Source organism: Piliocolobus tephrosceles, chromosome 17 (assembly GCF_002776525.5).
Source record: "Piliocolobus tephrosceles isolate RC106 chromosome 17, ASM277652v3, whole genome shotgun sequence".
Classification (NCBI taxonomy): Eukaryota; Metazoa; Chordata; class Mammalia; order Primates; family Cercopithecidae; genus Piliocolobus; species Piliocolobus tephrosceles.
This window is the reverse complement of record NC_045450.1, coordinates 35,078,854-35,100,890: the sequence shown is the minus strand read 5'-3', so window position 1 is coordinate 35,100,890 and position 22,037 is coordinate 35,078,854. Positions and strand designations below refer to the sequence as shown.

At 38.9% G+C, this 22,037-nt stretch overlaps 2 protein-coding genes and 1 pseudogene across 10 annotated transcripts in view; 2 read left to right on the top strand and 1 right to left on the bottom strand.

The window, feature by feature from the left end:
* BRD7 (bromodomain containing 7) overlaps positions 1-22,037 on the top strand; it is a 55,315-nt gene that overhangs the window by 21,535 nt on the left and 11,743 nt on the right. For 4 of the 8 annotated variants that reach the window (XM_023209898.2, XM_023209899.2, XM_023209903.2 and 1 more), the window contains exons 6-10: positions 8,867-8,977; positions 14,302-14,486; positions 15,518-15,641; positions 20,465-20,540; positions 21,381-21,446. In XM_023209898.2, coding sequence (XP_023065666.1) covers positions 8,867-8,977; positions 14,302-14,486; positions 15,518-15,641; positions 20,465-20,540; positions 21,381-21,446 — 562 coding nt within the window. The remainder of the gene's footprint in view (positions 1-8,866; positions 8,978-14,301; positions 14,487-15,517; positions 15,642-20,464; positions 20,541-21,380; positions 21,447-22,037) is intronic. The other 4 variants (XM_023209900.2, XM_023209902.2, XM_023209905.3 and 1 more) reach the window with 1 other exon arrangement.
* Positions 1,803-2,554, bottom strand: LOC111541241 (40S ribosomal protein S27-like). The gene has a single exon (XM_023209907.1). The coding sequence runs from the start codon at positions 2,219-2,221 to the stop codon at positions 1,949-1,951; it is 273 nt and encodes a 90-aa protein (XP_023065675.1). The 5' UTR covers positions 2,222-2,554; the 3' UTR covers positions 1,803-1,948.
* On the top strand, positions 6,558-7,177 carry LOC111541240 (annotated as a pseudogene). Its single transcript, XR_002731228.3, has one exon. The product of XR_002731228.3 is annotated as a ubiquitin-40S ribosomal protein S27a pseudogene (transcript).

Below are 22,037 nucleotides of genomic sequence, written 5' to 3'. Positions count from 1 at the left end.
GGCCTAGGATTGTCTTGGCAATATGGGCTCTTTTTTGGTTCCATGTGAACTTTAAAGTAGTTTTTTCCAATTCTGTGAAGAAAGTCATTGGTAGCTTGATGGGGATGGCGTTGAATCTGTAAATTACCTTGGGCAGTATGGCCGTTTTCACGATACTGATTATTCCTATCCGTGAGCATGGAATGTTCTTCCATTTGTTTGTGTCCTCTTTTATTTCGTTGAGCAGTGGTTTGTAGTTCTCCTTGAACAGGTCCTTCACATCCCTTGTAAGTTGGATTCTTTGGTATTTTATTCTCTTTGAAACAGTTGTGAATGGGAGTTCACTTATGATTTGGCTCTCTGTTTGTCTCTTATTGGTGTATAGGAATTCTTGTGATTTTTGCACATTGATTTTGTATCCTGAGACTTTGTTGAAGTTGCTTATCAGCTTAAGGAGATTTTGGGTTGAGACAATGGGGTTTTGTAAATATATAATCATGTCATCTGCAAACAGGGACAGTTTGACTTCCTCTTTTCCTATTTGAATACCCTTTATTTCTTTCTCCTGCCTGATTGCCCTGGCCAGAACTTCCAACACTATGTTGAATAGGAGTGGTAAGAGAGGGCCTCCTTGTCTTGTGCAAGTTTTCAAAGGGAATGCTTCCAGTTTTTGCCCATTCAGTATGATATTGGCTGTGGGTTTGTCATAAATAGCTTTTATTATTTTGAGATACGTCCCATCAATACCTCGTTTATTGAGAGTTTTTAGCATGAAGGCTGTTGAATCTTGTCAAAGGCCTTTTCTGCATTTATGGAGATAATCATGTGGTTTTTGTCTTTGGTTCTGTTTATATGATGGATTACGTTTATTGATTTGCATATGTTGAACCAGCCTTGCATCCCAGGGATGAAGCCAACTTGATCGTGATGGATAAGCTTTTTGATGTGCTGCTGGATTTGGTTTGCCAGTATTTTGTTGAGGATTTTTGCATCGATGTTCATCAGGGATATTGGTCTAAAATTCTCTTCGTTTGTTATGTCTCTACCAGGCTTTGGTATCGGGATGATGCTGGTCTCATAAAATGAGTTAGGGAGGATTCCCTCTTTTTCTATTGATTGGAATAGTTTCAGAAGGAATAGTACCATTCCTTTTTGTACCTCTGGTAGAATTTGGCTGTGAATCTGTCTGGTCCCGGACTTTTTTTGGTTGGTAGGCTATTAATTATTGCCTCAATTTCAGAGCCTGTTATTAGTCTATTCAGGGATTCAGCTTCTTCCTGGTTTAGTCTTGGGAGGGTGTGTGTGTGTCCAGGAATTTATCCATTGCTTCTAGATTTTCTAGTTTATTTGCATAGAGGTGTTTGTAGCATTCTCTCATGGTAGTTTGTATTTCTGTGGGAAAGGTGGTGATATCCCCTTTATCATTTTTTACTGCATCTATTTGATTCTTCTCTCTTTTCTTCTTTCTTAGTCTTAGTCTTGCTAACGGTCTATCAATTTTGTTGATCTTTTCAAAAAACCGGCTCCTGGATTCATTGATTTTTTGGAGGGTTTTTTGTGTCTCTGTCTCCTTCAGTTCTGCTCTGATCTTAGTTACTTCTTGCCTTCTGCTAGCTTTGGAATGTGTTTGCTCTTGCTTCTCTAGTTTTTTTAATTGTGATGTTAGGGTGTCAATTTTAGATCTTTCCTGCTTTCTCTTGTGGGCATTTAGTGCTATAAAATTCCCTCTACACACTGCTTTAAATGTGTCCCGGAGAGTCTGGTATGTTGTGTCTTTGTTCTCATTGGTTTCAAAGAACATCTTTATTTCTGCCTTCATTTTGTTATGTACTCAGTAGTCATTCAGGAGCAGGTTGTTCAGTTTCCATGTAGTTGAGTGGTTTTGAGTGAGTTTCTTTTCTTTTTTTTTTTTTTAATCCAAAATGTGTTTATTGAGATGGTTTCCCACTCATCTTGATTCAGAGTGCTTTTAGTGCTGCTCCTTCCTAAAGGAACATCCTTCTGTAAGCCTTGTTTTTCCTCCTGTAGGCTGGCAGAGGACAGTGGAGCAGCCAACACACGAAACTACCGTTTGTGCATGGCTAAAGATCATGGTGATTTTATAGCATCCTGGGCATTTCACATCCATGAAGTAGGAATTGGGGCTCTGCACCAGGCGTTTCTTCTTGTGTTTCCTCTTCTCTTCTGGGGAGGGATGAAGGAGATCCTTTGCGAGAGGCATGTTCTCGTGTGGGTAGGTCATCACTGCCGGAAAGGCGAGTGAGTTTCTTAATCCTGAGTTCCAGTTTGATTGCACTGTGATCTGAGAGACTGTTTGTTATAATTTCTGTTCTTTTACATTTGCTGAGGAGTGCTCTACTTCCAACTATGTGGTCAATTTTGGAATAAGTGCAATGTGGTACTGAGAAGAATGTGTATTCTGTTGATTTAGGGTGGTGAGTTCTGTAGATGTCTATTAGGTCCGCTTAGTGCAGAGCTGATTTTAATTCCTGGACATCCTTTTTAACTTTCTGTCTTGTTTATCCGTCTGATGTTGATAGTGGGGTGTTAAAGTCTCTCATTATTATTGTGTGGGGGTCTAAGTCTCTTTGTAGGTCTCTTAAGGACTTGCTTTATGAATCTGGGTGCTCCTGTATTAGTTGCATATATATTTAGGATAGTTAGCTCTTCTTGTTGAATTGATCCCTTTACCATTATATAATGGCCTTCTTGATCTGTTTTCATCTTTGTTGGTTTAAAGTCTGTTTTATCAGAGATAAGAATTGCATTCCCCTGCTTTTTTTTTTGTTTTCCATTTGCTTGGTAGATCTCCATCCCTTTATTTTGAGCCTATGTGTGTCTCTGGACGTGAGATGGGTCTCCTGAATACAGCAAACTGATGGGTCTTGACTCTTTATCCAATTTGCCAGTCTGTGTCTTTTAATTGGAGCATTTAGCCCATATACATTTAAGGTTAGTATTGTTATGTGTGAATTTGATCCTGTCATTATGATGTTAGCTGGTTATTTTGCTCAGTAGTTGATGCAGTTTCTTTTTAGCATCGATGGTCTTTACAATTTGGCATGTTTTTGCAGTGGCTGGTACCAGTTATTCCTTTCTGTGTTTAATGCTTCCTTCAGGAGCTCTTGTACGGCAGGCCTGGTGGTGACAGAATCTCTCAGCATTTGTTTGTCTGTAAAAGATTTTATTTCTCCTTCACTTATGAAGCTTAGTTTGGCTGAATATGAAATTCTGGGTTGAAAATTGTTTTCTTTAAGAAATATTGGCCCCCATTCTCGCTGGCTTGTAGAGTTTCTACTAGGAGATCCGCTGTTAGTCTGATGGGCTTCCCTTTGTGGGTAACCCGACCTTTCTCTCTGGCTGCCCTTAACATTTTTTCCTTCATTTCAACTTTGGTGAATCTGACAATTATGTGTCTTGGAGTTGCTCTTCTCAAGGAGTATCTTTGTGGTGTTCTCTGTATTTCCTGAATTTGAATATTGGTCTGCCTTGCTAGGTTGGGGAAGTTCTCCTGGATAATATCCTGAAGAGTGTTTTCCAGCTTGGTTCCATTCCCCCCCTTCACTTTCAGGTATACCAATCAGACATAGATATGGTATTTTCACATAGTCCCATATTTCTTGGAGATTTTGTTCATTTCTTTTCACTCTTTTTACTCTTAAGCTTCTCTTCTTGCTTCATTTCATTCATTTGATCTTCAATCACTGATACCCTTTCTTCCATTTGATCGAATTTGGCTACTGAGCCAAATTCAAATGATGCTTGTGCATGCGTCACGTAGTTCTGGTGCCATAGATTTCAGCTCCATCAGGTCAGTTAAGGTCTTCTCTACTCTGTTTATTCTAGTAGCCATTTGTCTAATCTTTTTTCAAGGTTTTTAGCTTCTTTGTGATGGGTTTGAACATCCTTTAGCTCAGAGAAGTTTGTTATTACTGATTATCTGAAGCCTTCTTCTCTCAGCTCGTCAAAGTCATTCTCCGACCAGCTTTGTTTCTGTTGCTAGTGAGGAGCTGCGTTCCTTTGAATGGGGAGAGGCGCTCTTATTTTTAGAATTTTCAGCTTTTCTGCTCTGTTTTTTCCCCATCTTTGTGGTTTTATCTACCTTTGGTCTTTGATGATGGTGACGTACAGAAGGGGTTTTGTGTGGATGTCCTTTCTGTTTGTTAGTTTCCCTTCTAACAGTCAGGACCCTCAGCTGCAGGTCTGTTGGAGTTTGCTGGAGGTCCACTCCAGACGCTGTTTGTCTGGGTATCACCAGCGGAGGCTGCAGAACAGCAAATATTGCAGAACGGCAAATGTTGCTGCCTGATCCTTCCTCTGAAGCTTTGTCTCAGAGGGTCACCAGCTGTATGAGGTGTCAGTCGGCCCCTACTGGGAGGTGCCTGCCAGTTAGGCTACTTGGCAGTCAGGGACCCACTTGAGGCAGTCTGTCTGTTCTCAGATCTCAAACTCCATGCTGGGAGAACCACTGCTCTCTTCAAAGCTGTCAGACAGGGACGTTTAAGTCTGCAAAAGTTTCTGCTGCCTTTTGTTCAACTGTGCTCTGCCCCCAGAGGTGGAGTCTACAGAAGCAGGCAGGCCTCCTTGAGCTGTGGTGGGCTCCACCCAGTTCAAGGTTCCTGGCCGCTTTGTTTACCTACTCAAGCCTCAGCAATGGTGGATGCCCCTCCCCCAGCCTCGCTGCTGCCTTGCAGTTCAATCTCAGACTGCTGTACTAGCAGTGAACGAGGCTTCATGGGCATGGGACCCTCCGAGCAGGCGCGAGATATAATCTCCTGGTGTGCCGTTTGCTAAGACCGTTGGAAAAGCACAGTATTAGGGTGGGAGTGTCCTGATATTCCAGGTACCGTTTGTCACGGCTTCCCTTGGCTAGGAAAGGGAATCCCCTGACCCCTTATGCTTCCGGAATGAAGCGATGCCCTGCCCTGCTTCGGCTCACACTCCGTGGCTGTACCCACTGTCTGACAAGCCCCAGTGAGATGAACCCAGTACCTCAGTTGGAAATGCAGAAATCACCCGTCTTCTGCATCGCTCACACTAGGAGCTGTAGACTGGAGCTGTTCCTATTTGGCCATCTTGGAACCTGTTGCTACACACTTTCAAACAACCAGATCTTGTGAGAACTCACTATCACGAGAACAGCAACGGGAAAATCTGTCTCCATGATCAAATCACCTCCCACCAGGTCCCTCCCCCAGCATTGGGGATTACAATTCAACATGAGATTGGGGTGGGGACACAGCGCCAAACCATATCACATATACTCTAAAGTAAAGGATAAATTGACTTGTCCAGAAATACTAAAGAGAGGTTTAATTATATATTCTAATTTGATGAAAGTTAATTGCTTTCTTGAGTTCATTTTGGCTATATTTGTTGAGCATATTTTCTTCAGCTTTAAGAAGAGAATAGAAAATTTATAAGGACCTGAAAGCTTCTAAGATAATATATATGTCTGTTATAGATGAGGTTTTTCCCATTTGGGGGAATGTCCTGGTGTGTGTTGATTTCAGGGAAAGGAACCATGTATATTAAAATTTACTATGTATTCAACAGCCACAAACTTAATTGGTTTAGATAATATCTGTTTTATCTCTACTTCTTTTACATAACCATGGTAGTGCTCACTTGACCTAGGGGTTAGACCCTAATTGGTTACCCTAATTAGTTATTATCCTAAAAATAAAATAAGATAGTGTCTTTACAGCCAGGCACAGTGGCTCATGACTGTAATCCCAGCCCTTTTGGGAGGCTGAGGCGGGCGAATCACGAGGTCAGGAGATCAAGAGATCAAGACCATCCTGGCTAACGCAGTGGAAACCCTGTCTACTGAAAGTACAAAAAAATTGGCTGATGGTGGTGGCGGGCGCCTGTCGTCCCAGCTACTTGGGCGGCTGAGGCAGGAGGATGGTGTGAATCCGGGAGGCAGAGCCTGCGACAGAGCGAGACTCCGTCTATTAAAAAAAAAAAGAGAGAGAAAATTTTTTTACCTAGTCCCTTTTTTCATCCACATATTGATAAGCAGAGATTTATGAAGAATACCAGTGTTCAGTGCCCTTTACTATTGAGTTTATAGGTAATATTCCATTTTCTCCAAAGAACCTGAATTACATTCTCTCTTATTTAGAGAAATGGAAACTTTTCCCAACTTTTTGTCTGGTGAAAATTAGGCTAAAATTGTTTATTTCCGCGTATTTCTGACCTTACCATTGCTTAATGGAAAAGAATTTCACAGCTTTTTGGGTTTTTTTCTTTTTGTGAATGATTTTCTCTGATCTTTCTCTTACAGTAAGAAGAGTAGAAGTGTGTCCCCAGAGTGTTTTTAAGCAGGTTAGGGTTTATCATAATTGAAAGAAATTGGTATCTTAGCTCTTTAGAATTTCTACATTGCCACTTTTTTCTAGGGAAAGCTCAACAGCCTAAAGTAATATTTATTCAGTTCATTTGGTAGCTGAAATAAAATATATGTGTGTGTGTGTGTGTGTGTGTGGTGTGTGTGTGTGTGAAAAGTGTGCAGGAAGACACAGCTTTTTGAATGACCAGTGCCGTCACACACAGTTCAGTAAAGACCAGCACATTGTGTTAAGATTTAAGGAATCACTTTTCGATCCGCCATCTGCGGTGGAGCCGCCACCAAAATGCAGATTTTCGTGAAAACCCTTACGGGGAAGACCATCACCCTCGAGGTTGAACCCTCGGATATGATAGAAAATGTAAAGGCCAAGATCCAGGATAAGGAAGGATCCTCCTGATCAGCAAAGACTGATCTTTGCTGGCAAGCAACTGGAAGATGGACGTACTTTGTCTGACTACAATATTCAAAAGGAGTCTACTCTTCATCTTGTGTTGAGACTTCGTGGTGGTGCTAAGAAAAGGAAGAAGAAGTCTTACACGACTCCCAAGAAGAATAAGCACAAGAGAAAGAAGGTTAAGCTGGCTGTCCTGAAATATTATAAGATGGATGAGAATGGCAAAATTAGTCACCTTCGTCGAGAGTGCCCATCTGATGAATGTGGTGCTGGGGTGTTTATGGCAAGCCACTTTGACAGACATTATTGTGGCAAATGTTGTCTGACTTATTGCTTCAACAAGCCAGAAGACAAATAACTGTATGAGTTAATAAAAGACACGAACTAACAAAAAAAAAAAAAAAAGATTTAAGGAATCTACAAATTGCCTTGATAAGTCAGTCCTGTGCTCATTAGAACAGTTCAGTACTCTTGCCAGTTCATAGGCCCATTATCTGGCCAATTATAGGCCAAATGGTCACTTAGTTTGAGTATATGTAGTAGTCTAGTGTCTCCCTTCACTTGCGTCCCATGCCCCCAAATACGTATGTAGTTTTATTTTTGTTTTGTTTTGTTTTGTTTTTGAGACCGACTCTCACTCTGTTGCTCAGGCTGGAGTGCAGTGGCATGATCTTGGCTCACTGCAACCTCCACCTTCAGGGTTCAAGCAATCAGGCATGTGCCACCACACCCAGCTAATTTTTTTGTATTTTTAGTAGAGACAGGGTTTTCATGGTGTTGCCCTGACCGGTCTCAAACTCCTGGGCTCAAGCAGTCCACCTGCCTCAGCCTCCCGAAGTGCTAGAATTGTAAGGGTGAGCCACTATGCCCTGCCTAGTAATTCTTAACAGAAGGGAAGCTTTTCCAAATATCTGTAACAAATGTCTTTAATCTAGGGTCCTTTGGGTACCATGATGAGCCTTTAGAGGGACCAAGAACCTACTAAAATTACATGAAGACTTTTGTGTTCAACTGTATGTATATGTGTACTTAAGGAGTGGTCCCATAGCTTTCATCAGATGCTTAGAGATCCAAGATCTGGCAGAGTCCTAACTGTTTATAGAGTCATGGCCCAAACTGAAGATCCACATATACTTCATCCACTTTAATACCAAATTTATTGCAACCCTTCAATCAGTTTTACATACTTTTACATAGAACTCAGTCTACTTATTTTTGTTCTATTTAAGTGTTCTAACCTGTCATTACTATTAAATAGTGGAATTTGAATGTTTTTGTTTTTTAGAGAAATTTGTAGGGGGCAGATTCTGTTTTCTTCGGTTTTTCTTTTAACTTAGTAAGGCCTTGGCATAATGAATCGCACATTTATAGATGTAAAAATTACTTAACCATGAAAGCATGCAGTGGGGTCAAGTTCTCCAGCACATACGCAGACTTTGAAATTTAAGCCAAAAAGACAGTTTTGGTAATTTGGCTACTCCAGTTACATGTTTTAACTCCTTGAGGTTGTATGGTTTATTTCACATTGGCATGGTTTTGCAACATTCTGCGAATTATGTTTAGTTTATGATAGTATCCAAACACATAAAAATAGTGTAAATGTTTTAACATTTTTTGCTCAGTTAATGTGAATTTGGCAGGAAATACTGCGATAATTTAGGACTGCTCCGTTTTCAGTCAAGATCTGAAATAAAATGTTCAATTCCTAAATGGAAATTTAAGATGTTTGCTTTAAAGCTAGGAGTAATATTTTTTTAATTACATGAACTACTCAGCTAAGATCATTACATATGAAATAGAAGTATTTTCTTCACATTTTTTTTTTATGTGCAGTAAGATTATACTGAAGAAACCCATTTAAAAGTTTCATTGTGGGATCTACAGTTTATGTGCAGGTACTATAAAATATTTAAGAATTTGGGAAATAAAATAGCATATTTAAATACATTTAGCAGTATTTGTTTTGTTGGTGAGTCTTAAAACTTAATAAATTGCTGTTAGTATTGTTTAGTAAATAGTAAAAGAAAGGGATGCTGTTGCTTTTTAAATTTTTAGAGGACCTGTATGGTTTTAACCTGGGGGTGTGGGGTAGTTTGTTTTGCGTTAATTCATTTTCTCCCCTAATATTCTTTCTGCAGGATAACTTCAAACTAATGTGTACTAATGCCATGATTTACAATAAACCAGAGACCATTTATTATAAAGCTGCAAAGAAGCTGTTGCACTCAGGGATGAAAATTCTTAGCCAGGTAAGAGAAAGTCTTTGTCATAAATAATAGTTATTAAAATCTGTGTCCCTGTTTGTTGGCCATAGTAATACAGATACAATACAGTATTTATTTTATTAGCAGGTTATATTAAAATGGAAAATACTAAATGAAAAAAAATTTTAATAAAGAGAAGAAAAGACAGGAAAATTCTTACTTGGAATCAGTACAAATAAATATTGGCATTCACTTGTAATTATCTCTTTAGAGATAAAACATCAGCTTGAAACATCAGCCTGAATTCCAGGATAAGACTGGCTGAATTGTGAGAACTCTGAAGAGGAAAGCTCTCTGTTTGCATTTGTAGGGGTGGAATCTAATGTTGGTCAGTCCTGTCAGAAGCACAGAATTTCTAGTAAGAAAATACAGTCATGCACTGCATAATACTGTGTATAGAGACTGCATATACAATGGTTGTTCCATAAGATTGTAATGCTGTATTTTTACTGTACTTTTGCTATATTTAAATACACAAATACTTAGCATTGTGTTACAGCTGTCTACAGTATTCAGTATGGTAACATGCTGTACAGGTTCCTAGCCTAGGAGCAATAGGCTATATCATTTAGCCAGTTGTCTGGTAGGCTGTACCATCTGGGTTTGTGTTAAGTGTACTCATTGATGATCACACAACAAAATTGCCTAACAGTCCATTTCTCAGAATGTATCCCTTCATTAAGCTACATGTGACTATATACAAATGAGAAAAAATTCGAAACTGTCTCAAAACCACCTCTCCACAAGAGCAGACTCTTCCTTAAAGGATAAGAATTAATGCATAGTAAGACATTTGAGGTCAGAGAGTGTATGCGTAGGCACAGACACATCATCATCAAACTGCAGGAAAGAGCTTAAACATGAGATACTGTACACAGTGGCAAAAATTATGAGTATCACCAGGAAGACAGTTGATAAAAGGCTTTGAAGGGTAAACTGAGATGATCACTGTGTATCCGCTAGAGAAAATAACACAAGATAAGCCATATCTTTTGAGGTTTTTCTCACCACTCTGAGTGGGAGAAACCTATTAGTAAGAGACCTCTTTAGGGAACGAATCAAGGGTGATCCTGGCACCATACTGTGGCAGGCAGGCAGAAGAGAGTTTTAATTTTAGCTCTCTTCCACTAACTTGTGGACCTTGGGCAAGACATTAACTACCCTGGGACTCAGTGTTCTCATCCCTGAAGAAGGGTTTAGTCTGTGATCTCCAAGATGATTTTTAGCATTACTGTTCTGATTCTAGATAAGAGGTAGAGTAGAGAGGATACTATGAAAAAGAACCACAAGGTAGAACAGGGATTTTGCAAAGAAGAAATGAGTGGGTATGAGACACTGGTAGAAGGAGAAAGGAATCAGAGTCAAGAGCTTAAGCTCACATTCAGGGCAGTTAAAGGATGATAAAAATAAGTCGTGCATCTGCATATGGTTTTCCGATTTTTATGGTGATTCATTTTTCTGTATTATAGTTTTGCATTTAAAGAAATGCCTTGGTGTGCAGATGTCTGAGTGTCTGTGTGCTTGGCTGAGAGATTCTTGGATTTGCTTAACTAGAGAAGAAAAACATGTTTGGATTGTTGATTATTCTTGCGCTCCTAATATTTAGACAACATCAGTTCCCACCCTTTCCTAAAGACTTGGGAAACTAATGGAAACCAGTTACCCATCTTTGACAACATTTGCAGAGGAAAGAGGAATATGAAATGTTTACCCATTTTTTGCAGGAAGACTCAAAATCTAGAACCACGCCATGTTCCAGGTTTAAAGACCTGGAAATGCTTCTTGTTACTGCATTTGAAGTAAAAATGCATTTAACAGATGCAGCCTTTAGTCACTCCAAAATATGTACATTGAATTGGGTGGTGGGAGCCTAATTTTTAATGACCTTTGAGTTACTGCTTCCTTAAGTAATGTAGTTAATACAACAAGCAAAAGATTCCATTATCTCTTGAATTTTACTGGCGTGTGGAATGGTTGAAAGCACAGAAAATAAAATTTTCTTCTCCACTTTCCCTTCCCCTCTCTCCCTCTTTCTTTCTCTCTCTCTGTTGTCTCCCTTTTTTTCAGAGCTTTTGCTGTTGAGGAGCCCCACCCATCCTGTGTTATTAGCTTCCTGTTGACTGTTCTCTCCACCCTACATGGGAGGGGTTGTCACAACAGTGATTTTTAAACGTTTAAATTTAGACCTTTTGAGTTAACTCTTCTAATAGTTTGTGCTCCAAGAGAGCCCAGCACACCCTTCCATGAATGGTGTCTTTTCAAAGATAACTGTTTTTGAATGTTCATTGAAAAGATTGTAGAGTAGTCACTCATTTTTTCAGTTATACTCAAATAGCAACTATTAGTAGACGTGTTATTTTTATAAAGAATGAACAGATGAGGACAGGCGCAGTGGCTCACGCCTGTAATCCCAACACTTTGGGAGGCCGAGGCGGGCAGATCACCTGAGGTCAGGAGTTTGAGACCAGCCTGACCAACATGGAGAAACCCCATCTCTACTAAAAATACAATATTAGCTGAACGTGGTGATGCATACCTGTAATCCCAGCTGCTCAGGTGGCTGAGGCAGGAAGGTTGAACCCGGAAGGTAGAGGTTGTGGTGAGCCAAGATCATGCCATTTCCAGCCTGGGCAACAAGAGCGAAGCTCCGTCTCAAAAGAAAGAATGAACAGATGAAGAGTAACTTTTTATCTCCTAAATAAATACTTGAGTAAAATGCTACATTGTAGTACAAACAAAGTAGTACAAACAATACTATTTGTAGCATAGTGGTTTTGAAATCAGACCAATCAAGGTTCAAGTCCTAGCTCTACCCTTTGGAAGCTTTGTGACCTTAGCCCAGGTAACCTTTCTCAGCCTTTTTCCTGTCCTGTAAAGTGGGGATAATAATAGTACTTACCTCATAGAATTGTGTCTGGTACATGGGTAAGCACTAAGTAAATGTTAGCTATATTATTAGCAAAGAACCAGCCCTGTTAGCCATTTAATATTGTAAAATTGAAGATCAGTAATATGCTGACTTGGAGGCATTTTAATTACCAAAAAAAGAAAAAGACATTGCTTTCAGGCCGGGCGCGGTGGCTCAAGCCTGTAATCCCAGCACTTTGGGAGGCCGAGACGGGCGGATCACGAGGTCAGGAGATCGAGACCATCCTGGCTAACATGGTGAAACCCTGTCTCTACTAAAAATACAAAAAAGTAGCCGGGCGAGGTGGTGGGCGCCTGTAGTCCCAGCTACTCAGGAGGCTGAGGCAGGAGAATGGCATAAACCCGGGAGGCGGAGCTTGCAGTGAGCTGAGATCCGGCCACTGCACTCCAGCCCGGCAACAGAGCAAGACTCCATCTCAAAAAAAAAAAAAAAGACATTGCTTTCAAAGGAAAATTAAACTTCACTCTTTCCTGGGACTTGTTTCAAGATTTAGAAACTTCCTCTAATTGAATTTATTTTGTGCATGTCATATTTTTTAAAATCCCAAAGCGTTCTTAATGTAAGTTCTGCTTTATAAAATTCTGCAGTGGAAATAAAATTATTACCGAGAACTTACAGAAATAATTAAACTAATATTTTTAATGTAGCAAAATAAAACATGTTTTTAAAAATCAAATAAGATTGCTTTTTGTTGTTGTTTTTTGTGTTTTTTGTTTTTTTGAGACAGTCTCACTCTGTCACCCAGGCTGGAGTGCAATGGCGCAATCTCGGCTCACTGCAACCTCTGCCTCCCGGGTTCAACCGATTCTAATGGATTTGCTTTTTAAACGATACAATTGATTTTGTCAAGGATTCAGAGAAACTTTCAAACACTAATGTAAATTAGTATGTAAATTAGTATACCTTTTCTGGAAGGCAGTAATTATCAAAAGCCTCAAAAATACTCATTCCCTTTGACTTTGTTTCCTTTCTAAGAGTTTGTCCTAAAGAGATAGTGGTTCCTAGAGAGATTTATTTATAATGATGTTTATGGTAATTTTATTTATAATAGTGGAAACATGGAAATCTACATGTTCAATCATAGGCCATTAATTAAATCATGATGTAGATGTGGGATTAAATAGTTATTAAAATATTTTAAATATCTATTGAAATGGAGAGGAAATGCTTATAATTTATTAACCAAAAAAATGCTTTTTACTAAATATTAAGTATAATTCCATTTGCTAAGATATGTAATGGTTGGAAAAGTATCGGAATGATAAACTTGTTAACACTGTTCTTCTCTGGATGATACATTAAGAAGATTTTTATTTTCTCCTCTACCCATATTTTTATTTGTCCACAATAAAACATATCGCTTTAATGGTTTTAAGATTAAAAGTCCAGTAAAAAACAGCAAGAACTATGTTCGTGAGGATCTCACCATCTGCACTACTAATAGAGCGTGGTGTGATGAGGAAAGGCCCAACATGAGTGACAGCAAGCCTAGTCTTAGTTGCTGGTTTAGTGACCTTAGGTGAGTCATTTGTTGTTTCTGGGCCGCGTTATTCTTGTTTGAATGGCCTCTGGTTTTTTCTAGTTCTTAGTTTCTGTTACTCCACAGAAGTCTTCCCTGCTGTTGCTGTGCAACCTTAAGGAGATTGCACTCTATATTTTACCCAGTGATAACTCTCAGAGTAACAGGCAAGGTAGTCAGTAGAAACAAATATGCCTTCTTAAAATTTACGCAGAAACCTCAAGCCGGTAACTACAGTGAAAATTTCACAGCTCATCATTGCAGCGGAAAATTAAGCACATGTTTCACAGAATAGAAACAAGACTTCTTTCGTTAGTGAAACCATTTTGCACTCTGAGGAAGGAACTATGCCACCAGCCTGTCTTCTCCTTAAGGCTTGTTGTTTTCACACAGAATGAAATGCCAGCGTCATCAGTGAGCACCCTGGGCTACCAGAATAGAGAGAAACTTCACACGCTCACATGCCCTAGGCTTTGATACACCTAACAGTTCTTAACTGTCAAAAGATAAGCCAGTCTGTTAAACACAAAATGTTAACACACCATTAAACTAAATTTTACTCTTCCAATTCAGTACTTCAAAGAATACTTCGTCTTAATTCATACTTTCTCCTCTCAGCTTTCTGATATGGCAATAAAGTTGTAAAGCTTTCTGTGAAGTTGGAAATTAAATTTTAAGAATTGAAGGTATAGGCATTATCATGGTTTCCAAATACAATACTCTCTTGGTATATGATTACATTTCATTGTTTTTCTTCCCTGGTTAATGACAGGATAAGTACAAACTCCTGTGGGGAAAAAAATGCTTTACTTTAAAAGTTAATGACAAACATATAATAAGAATATTTTCGAATATGTTTAGGAAAGAATTCAGAGCCTGAAGCAGAGCATAGACTTCATGGCTGACTTGCAGAAAACTCGAAAGCAGAAAGATAGAACAGACACCTCACAGAGTGGGGAGGACGGAGGCTGCTGGCCGAGAGAGAGAGAGGACTCTGGAGATGCCGAAGTACATGCCTTCAAGAGTCCCAGCAAAGAAAATAAAAAGTAAAAGATCTTTGGGATGTTAAGGTCAAACTGTCTTCTTCAAGCTAGTAAGGGGGAGAAATACTGATTCAGGGCCTGACTTGGGAAGACCAAGTGCTAGTATGTCCGTAGTGGTGGTGTTTGGGCATGAAAGTCCATTTTGATGGTATGATACCCCTCTTCTCATATGAAGCACTATATGGGATTGTCCAAACAGTTCAGAAAGCAGTTCTAATGTGTATTCTTATTGAAGTAGTTTTAAAACCTATAAAGTATCTTTTGGGACTCATATGGTCAGTGAGTTTATTTAAATAGAACTGTTTGTTTTAAAAAAAAAAAAAAAAAAAAGATGCATAGTCATTACCTCCTTCCATAAAGCAGCAAGGAGCTCAGTGGGAGCACAGTCACTGCTGTGTCTTAAGCAGATGAGCTGTCACTGCAGCGTGCCCATGTTTTCCACCCAACATCAGCTGGTGGGAGCAACGCTGAACCACTGTTCCACCCAGGCAGCCACCTGTGAAGCTGGCAGCAGCCGCATCTGCTTACTCACACCACTGGGAGCCAGCCCTGACTGCTCAGCACCTCACTGCCAGCTTTGGGGAAGGTAGTAGTTAGCAGTTTGGGATTTTTGCTGTCATAATGCAAAGAAAGTGGTAAACTAGTGACAAGTTTTTCTTTGTTCTAAGATTTACACACTTTGGTACTTGTTTTAAATTTAAATTTTAAAAATCAAGCTTCAAAAGAACAATGGTATATTCTTCTCCCTTACAAAGTAATGTTTGAAGTAGAACTAATTTTTTTGTAAGTTCCCAGAAAAATGTTTAACACAAGTAACACTGAACAGAAAAAGGTAGGGAAATAGCATGTTAGGTGTGCCTTACTGTTTCTGTTCCTTAATTAGAGACCCTTAACCAGGTCATCAAGGAAATAAGTTTCAATGAGTGACTGTAGTCCAAATGTTTCCACTTTAGTTGTATTCATATTTAGAATTCATTTGAATGTTTTCATCTTATCTTTGTTTTTTTTTACTTAGTATTAATGTGTGTTTTCAGGAAAGACAAAGATATGCTTGAAGATAAGTTTAAAAGCAATAATTTAGAGAGAGAGCAGGAGCAGCTTGACCGCATCGTGAAGGAATCTGGAGGAAAGCTGACCAGGCGGCTTGTGAACAGTCAGGTGATTGAGCTTTGCCTTTCTTTTCTGTACCTACTGATTTGGGACATCTGAAACTTTCAGTTTTTAAGTTGCTTGCGTATTTTTAATCCATGTCTGCCATAGAGCTCTTCATCAGTGTAATACTTAGCAGGAAAAAAATTAATAACAGACAATTCCCTACAGTGGATTTATCAGGTTGTTAAATGCGTTTTCAACTCATGATATTTTCAACTTACAATGGGTTTATTGGCTGTAACTCCATTGTAAGTTGAGGACCATCTGTGTTCATTTATAAAGGACATGATTAATCTTACCCACTTTTACTGGATTTTTTAAAAAGGAATTTATAATATGTTCTAAAATGGGAACATGAACTACATAATTTAAGTTTACAAGAAAACATTTGTATTCTGGTCTTTTGAAATCATATTGTTTAGCACATTGGTTTTATTTATTTAATTTTAGATTCAAGGGGTACATACACAATTTTGTTACATGGGTATATTGCATGATGCTGAGATTTGAGCTTATCTTGAACCCGTCACCCTATAGTGAACATAGTACCCAGTAGGAAGTTTTTGAACCCTTGCCCCCTTCCTTCCCTGCCCCCTTTTAGCATATCCAGTGTCTGTTCTTCCCATTTTTATGTCCATGTGCACCAGTGTTTAGCTCCTACTTTTAAGTGAGAACATGCAATATTTGTTTTTCTGTTTCTGCATTAATTTGTTTAGGATAGTGGCCTCCGTCTTCATGTTGTTGCAAGGGACATGATTTGATTCATTTTTATGGTTGTGCAGTATTCCATGGTGTGTGTACTGCATTTTCTTTACCTAGTCCTTTGTTGGTGGGCACCTAGGTTGATTCTTTGTCTTTGTTGTGCACAGTGCTGCAGTACACATACAAATGCATGTATCTTTTGAGTAAAATGATTTTTTTTTCCTCTGGGTACATACCTAGGATTGCTGGGTCAAATTGTAATTCTATGTTTAGTTCTTTGGGAAATCTCCAAACTGCTTTCCACAGGAGCTGAACTAATTTACATTCTCACCAACAGTGAGCATTCCGTTTTCTCCACAACCTTGCCAGCATCTCTTATTTTTTTGAGTTTTTAGTAATGATATAATATGGTATCTTATTGTGTTTTGATTTGCATTTCTCCAATGATCAGTGATGTTGAGCATTTTCTCAGACATTTGTTGGCTGCTTGTATGTCTTGTTTTGAGTAGTATCTGTTCATGTCGTTTGCCCAGTTTTTAATGGGGCTATTTGTTTCTTGTTGATTGAAGTTCCTTATAGATACTGAGTATTAGTCCTTTATTGGATGCGTAGTTCACACATATATTCTCCTGTTCTGTAGGATGTATCTTTACTTTGTTGATAGTCTCTTTGGCTGTTCAGAAGCTCTGTAGTTTAATTAAAGTCCCACTTGTGAATTTTTGTTTTTGTCACTTTCGCTTTTGAGAACATAGAAAATTCTTTGCCAAGGCCCGTGTCCAGAAGAGTATTTCCAAGATATTCTTCTAGGATTTTTATAATTTGAGGTCGTACTTTTAAGTGTTTAATCCATTTGGAGTTAGTGTCTGTATATTGTGAGAGAGAGCAGTTCAGTTTCATTTTTCTGCACATGGTTAGCCAGTTTTCTTAGCACCGTTTATTGAATGGTCTTTCTACATTGTTTATTTTTGTCAACTTTGTCAAAGATCAGTTGGTTGTATGTATGTGGCTTTATTTCTGGGTTCTCTGTTCTGTTCCATTGGTCTGTGGGTTATTTTGTTTATTTTTACCTGTATCATGCTGTTTTGGTTATTGTAGCCTCGTAGTTTTATGGGAGCTTTTGTTTGGTTTGGTTTAATTTTGAGACAGGTTTTCACTCTGTCGCCCAGGCTGGAGTGTGCAGTGGCATGACCTTGGCCCACTACAGCCTACGCCTCAGGAGCTCAAGCAATTCTCCTGCCTCAGCTTCCCAAGTGGCTGAAACTACAGGTGCATAACACCATGTCCAGCTAATTTTTGTATTTTTTGTAGAAATGAGGTCTCACCATATTGCCCAGGCTGGTCTCGAACGCCTGAACTCAAACAATCCACCCAACTCAGCCTCCCAAAGTGCTAGGATTACAGACATGAGCCACCATGCCCAACCTGTAGTATAGTTTGAAATTGGGTAATGTGATGCCTCTGACTTTGTTCTTTTTGCTTAGAATTGCTTTGACGCTTCAGGTCCTTTTTGGTTCCATGTGAATTTTGGAATAGTTTTTTCTGAATCTGTGAAGAATGATGTTGGGAATTGGATAGCAATAGCATTGAATCTGTAGATTGCTTTAGACAGTATGGACGTTTTAACAATACTGATTCTCCCATGAGCATAGGATGTTTTTCCATTTGTGTCATCTATGATTTCTTTCAGCAGTGTTTTTTAGTTCTTCTTGTAGAGATCTTTCACCTCCTTACATATATTTCTAGGTATTTTATTTTTTGTGTGGCTGTTGTGAATAGGATTGCATTCTTGAGTTGGCGCTCAGCTTGAACATTATTGGTGTATAGAAGTGTTACTGATTTTTGTAAATTGATGTTGTGTCTTTACCAAAAACACATTTTTCTTTATATACTATGTGTATAGAATTGTTTTTCTTATATCTAGTAATTTTAATAACATATATTAACTATTTTAACTCTTAGTAACCCTAATTTCAAGTGAAAACCCTAAGATTACTTAATATAACATGGCTTAAGATTTAAAATTACAGAAGAGAATTTTGAAACTAGTTTTATTTAACAAGGATTACTAAAATTGTGTGAACTAGAAGGCATTTGAGCCAAATTCTATTTTTTTTAATAAAATAATTGATTTAAGCACTTACTTTTCTTTGGTCAATTGATTAGAGCGCTTTCATATATTTTGGTAGTGATATATCACATACACATGACACATATATAGACATACAAACACATAGAAGCAGATCTTCTAGATTTATAAGATTCTTCATTTGCCAGTTTTCACTCTCTCCCCCTCTTAGACTATCTATCATTTCCAAAGTCATAACAAAGTAGATGAAACAAGGTAGAAAATTTACATCTCAAAGGCACAAAACCTAAACCTAACCACCATTACCTGAAAACAAGATTGCCAGAAGGAGGTTGCAGTGAGCCAAGATCTTGCCACTGCACTCTAGCCTGGGCAAGAGTGAGACTCTGTCTCAAAAAAAAAAAAAAAAAAAAAAAAAAAAATGTCGTCTTTTCAACTTGTTTCCTTATTAGATTACTGGTTTCAAGGAGGGGAGCCCTTTAAGGAACAGGGCCAAGAAAGCGTGCAGCTTTTAAAGCCTAATACTTACTGGAAGGCAGGTTTTAGATCACCCCAAATCACTGAATCCTGGGTCCCCAGAAAGCCTTAGAGATCAGGTAATACAATACAGAAAAGAGCAGAATTTTAGATCTGAGAGGAATCTGTCTGCTTACAACTCTTGGTATTCTGTGAGGAAAAACATAGATTCTTCCCAAAAGGAGGAGTATTTGATGCCTTTACTGTTTACCTCAAGGGATCACAAGCTGCCAGAATTTCCATCAGGTCCCTAATATGGTATGGAGGGTGGCAAGAGGAAGGAGGGAGAACCAAACAGAACTCAGTTGACTGAGACATTTTACAGGGCCATTACAGCGGCATTAAAACAATAGACATATGTTTGTATATGTATAGCCGAAATAGCAGTTTTAACTGAGCCGACATTTGAATATAGAGCTCTTTTTCAAAAAAAAATTTTTCCTAATTGTAATTCCTACTCAAGCTGTTTTACTTTTGCTTCTGCTGCTAGCTGGGCTCCTATTGACAAACAAGCAGCCCACAAAAGTAGCCGTCTTGCTGCAGTGGCTGCCGGCTGCCATTCCTGACCACAGTGCAATGGATGGCTCTCAGCCAACAATCACTCCAAATACACTGGGGTTTTCAGGGCGTCCTTGTACTCACGCACAGGTGTCTAAAACGTGAGCCACACCACTCCACGTGGAAGTGGCTGCCACCTGGGATTTCCCCCACGGATGCTTCCTTCCCTTTGCCCATTTCTTGGTCCCTCAACTCCTGGCTAGCTCACCATGTGTTCCAGCTTAAATGTTTCCAGAAAGGAACATTTAATGGGGACTTAGGAACAGAAGCCGTGTCTGTGTCTTGGGTGACAGTGAGATGGTGGGTCCCTGCCCACATTGGTTTTAAAGCCAAGTAGGTGTGTACATGCCTTTAAGCAAGCCACTGTCCTTTCCTGGTCCGTAGTAGCCTTTTTTGATAGACTGGGGAGAACTAGGTAGCCCTAAGGACCCACAGAGCTCTTAGAATTCTGAGATTTTCCTCACCTCTATTTCTCTAGCCCATCATGCCCTGTGTACCTGGAGACAGGTGTGAAAGTCAGTACCTTGAGTTTAATGATTAGCCAGCTGTAATATTAGTTAGGTTAAAATAAGGCTTTGTGGTTTGCTGCATATATGAATATGGTACAGACTGAGCATCCCTAATCCAAAAATTCGAAATCTGAAATTCTCCAAAATCTGAAATTTTTTGAGCTCCGACATGATGATGTAAGTGGAAACTTCCACACATGACCTCATGTGACGGGTGCACAACATTATTTAAACTATTGTGTAAAATTACTTTCCGGCTGTGTCTGTAAAGTATGGATGAAACATAAATGAATCTCATGTTCCATCCCTAAGATATCTCATTGTGTATATGTAAATATTCCAAAATCTGGGAAAATCTGCAATCCACAACACCCTAGTATCAAGCCTTTCGGATAAAGGATACTCAGCCTGTTTGTATAAAATACTTCATTCCATCTGAATACTTTGGGTCATTGCAGTGCGAATTCGAAAGAAGAAAACCAGATGGAACAACAACATTGGGACTTCTCCATCCTGTGGATCCCATTGTAGGAGGTAGGATCAGAGTACAACTGTGCGTGAACTTGATGCTATTTGGCAGAGAACAGTAACCTGGGTTAACATTTTAAAGCAACAAGCTTGAATATTTATCAGTCTAACTGTGTCATTATTGCAGAGGATCTAGCTAGATGTCATGTATTTTATGGTAACAGCTAGCCTAACTTTCACTTCATCTTGGAATAGGTACGGTATATCAAGTTTTCCTTAAAATTAAAAGTTTTGAAATATTTTAAACCCACCATTAACAAAGCCATAATTTAGATAGTAGTTCCTAGCCCTGATTTTAAGAGACTTTAGTATAGACACTCAGTTTAGAGGTATCTCATACCCACAGATTATGATATTATAAATTTAACTGGTCTCTTTATTTCAGTGAATAAATTAATGTATATGCCACATAGTGCCTTAATAATAATGGAGGGTGTATGCTTAGTGACATCGTATCTTTCACTGAAGTCAGTAGAAAGTTTGTAAAGATTGGGAATCTTTAGAACCTCAGTCATATTTTTGTTTACTCAAATGATGTTTTAATGGAAATAATATAGGTTATATTTTGAAATTCGATGTCAGAATTAGAACTTTTTGTCACCGGTCTGAGGGGAGAATCATGTATTGAGATATGCAAATGTGAGAGTGTTAATTTAGTCAACAAATATTTATTTTCTTACTGTCATAATGAGAGAAGTAATTGGAAATACGAAAATGAATAATGACAGAATTTTTACCCTTAAGGAAACAGTCTCTGATGTTTATTGTTTGCTATGAGCAGGGTGCTGTCTTAGGACTAGCTGTATAGTAGAGAACAAAACAGAGAGAGGAGTCTCTTTTCCTTAGGTTCTATGGAGTCGGGGGAGGAGGGCTCATGTCAAAAGAAGTCTGTCTTTATTCAGTACTATGCAGGTATGTGTCTATAATTAATAAATACTACAAAGGAAAAGAACAGCTGTGATCATAATAGAAGATACCAACCTAGTGTTTGGGGGTCAGGGAAGGTGTCCTTAAGGAGATGATGTTTAGGTTGAGTAAGGGATGAGAGAACAGCAGGTATGAAAACCTTGAAGCAGGGAATAGCATTTGAAGATGGAAAGAAGGGGACTATGAATGTTCTCTAAAGGAGGAGAACAGTAATAGAAGAAAAGGAGCTAGTGCTGTTTTCAAAACACAACTCAGTTTTTACTTTGATGCAAACAAGTAGAATTTTATATGACCATAGGTCAAAGAATGCCACAGGATTGAGAACATTGCTCTTTCTAGTATAGCTGTGGTAAACATTTGGTGTTAGGAGATGCAGCTAACTGATGGAGGTGACATCTTAAGATCTGCTGCTTTCTGTGAAGCCAGGAGTGTGGTCTCTGCCTTTGGTCTGGTTTCCTGGGTTTCCAGTTTCTGAGACATAATGAAATGTGGCCAAAGCTGATTTGGCTCCCCGTGTGCACAGCTCCCTCTGTAGGCCACTTTCCTGGTTTAAGGTAGAAGACACCCCTGTTCATC

Bases quoted from the DNA above. Each gene is read 5' to 3' on its own strand.
- LOC111541241 (XM_023209907.1), bottom strand. From the start codon at position 2,221: ATGACCTACCCACACGAGAACATGCCTCTCGCAAAGGATCTCCTTCAT.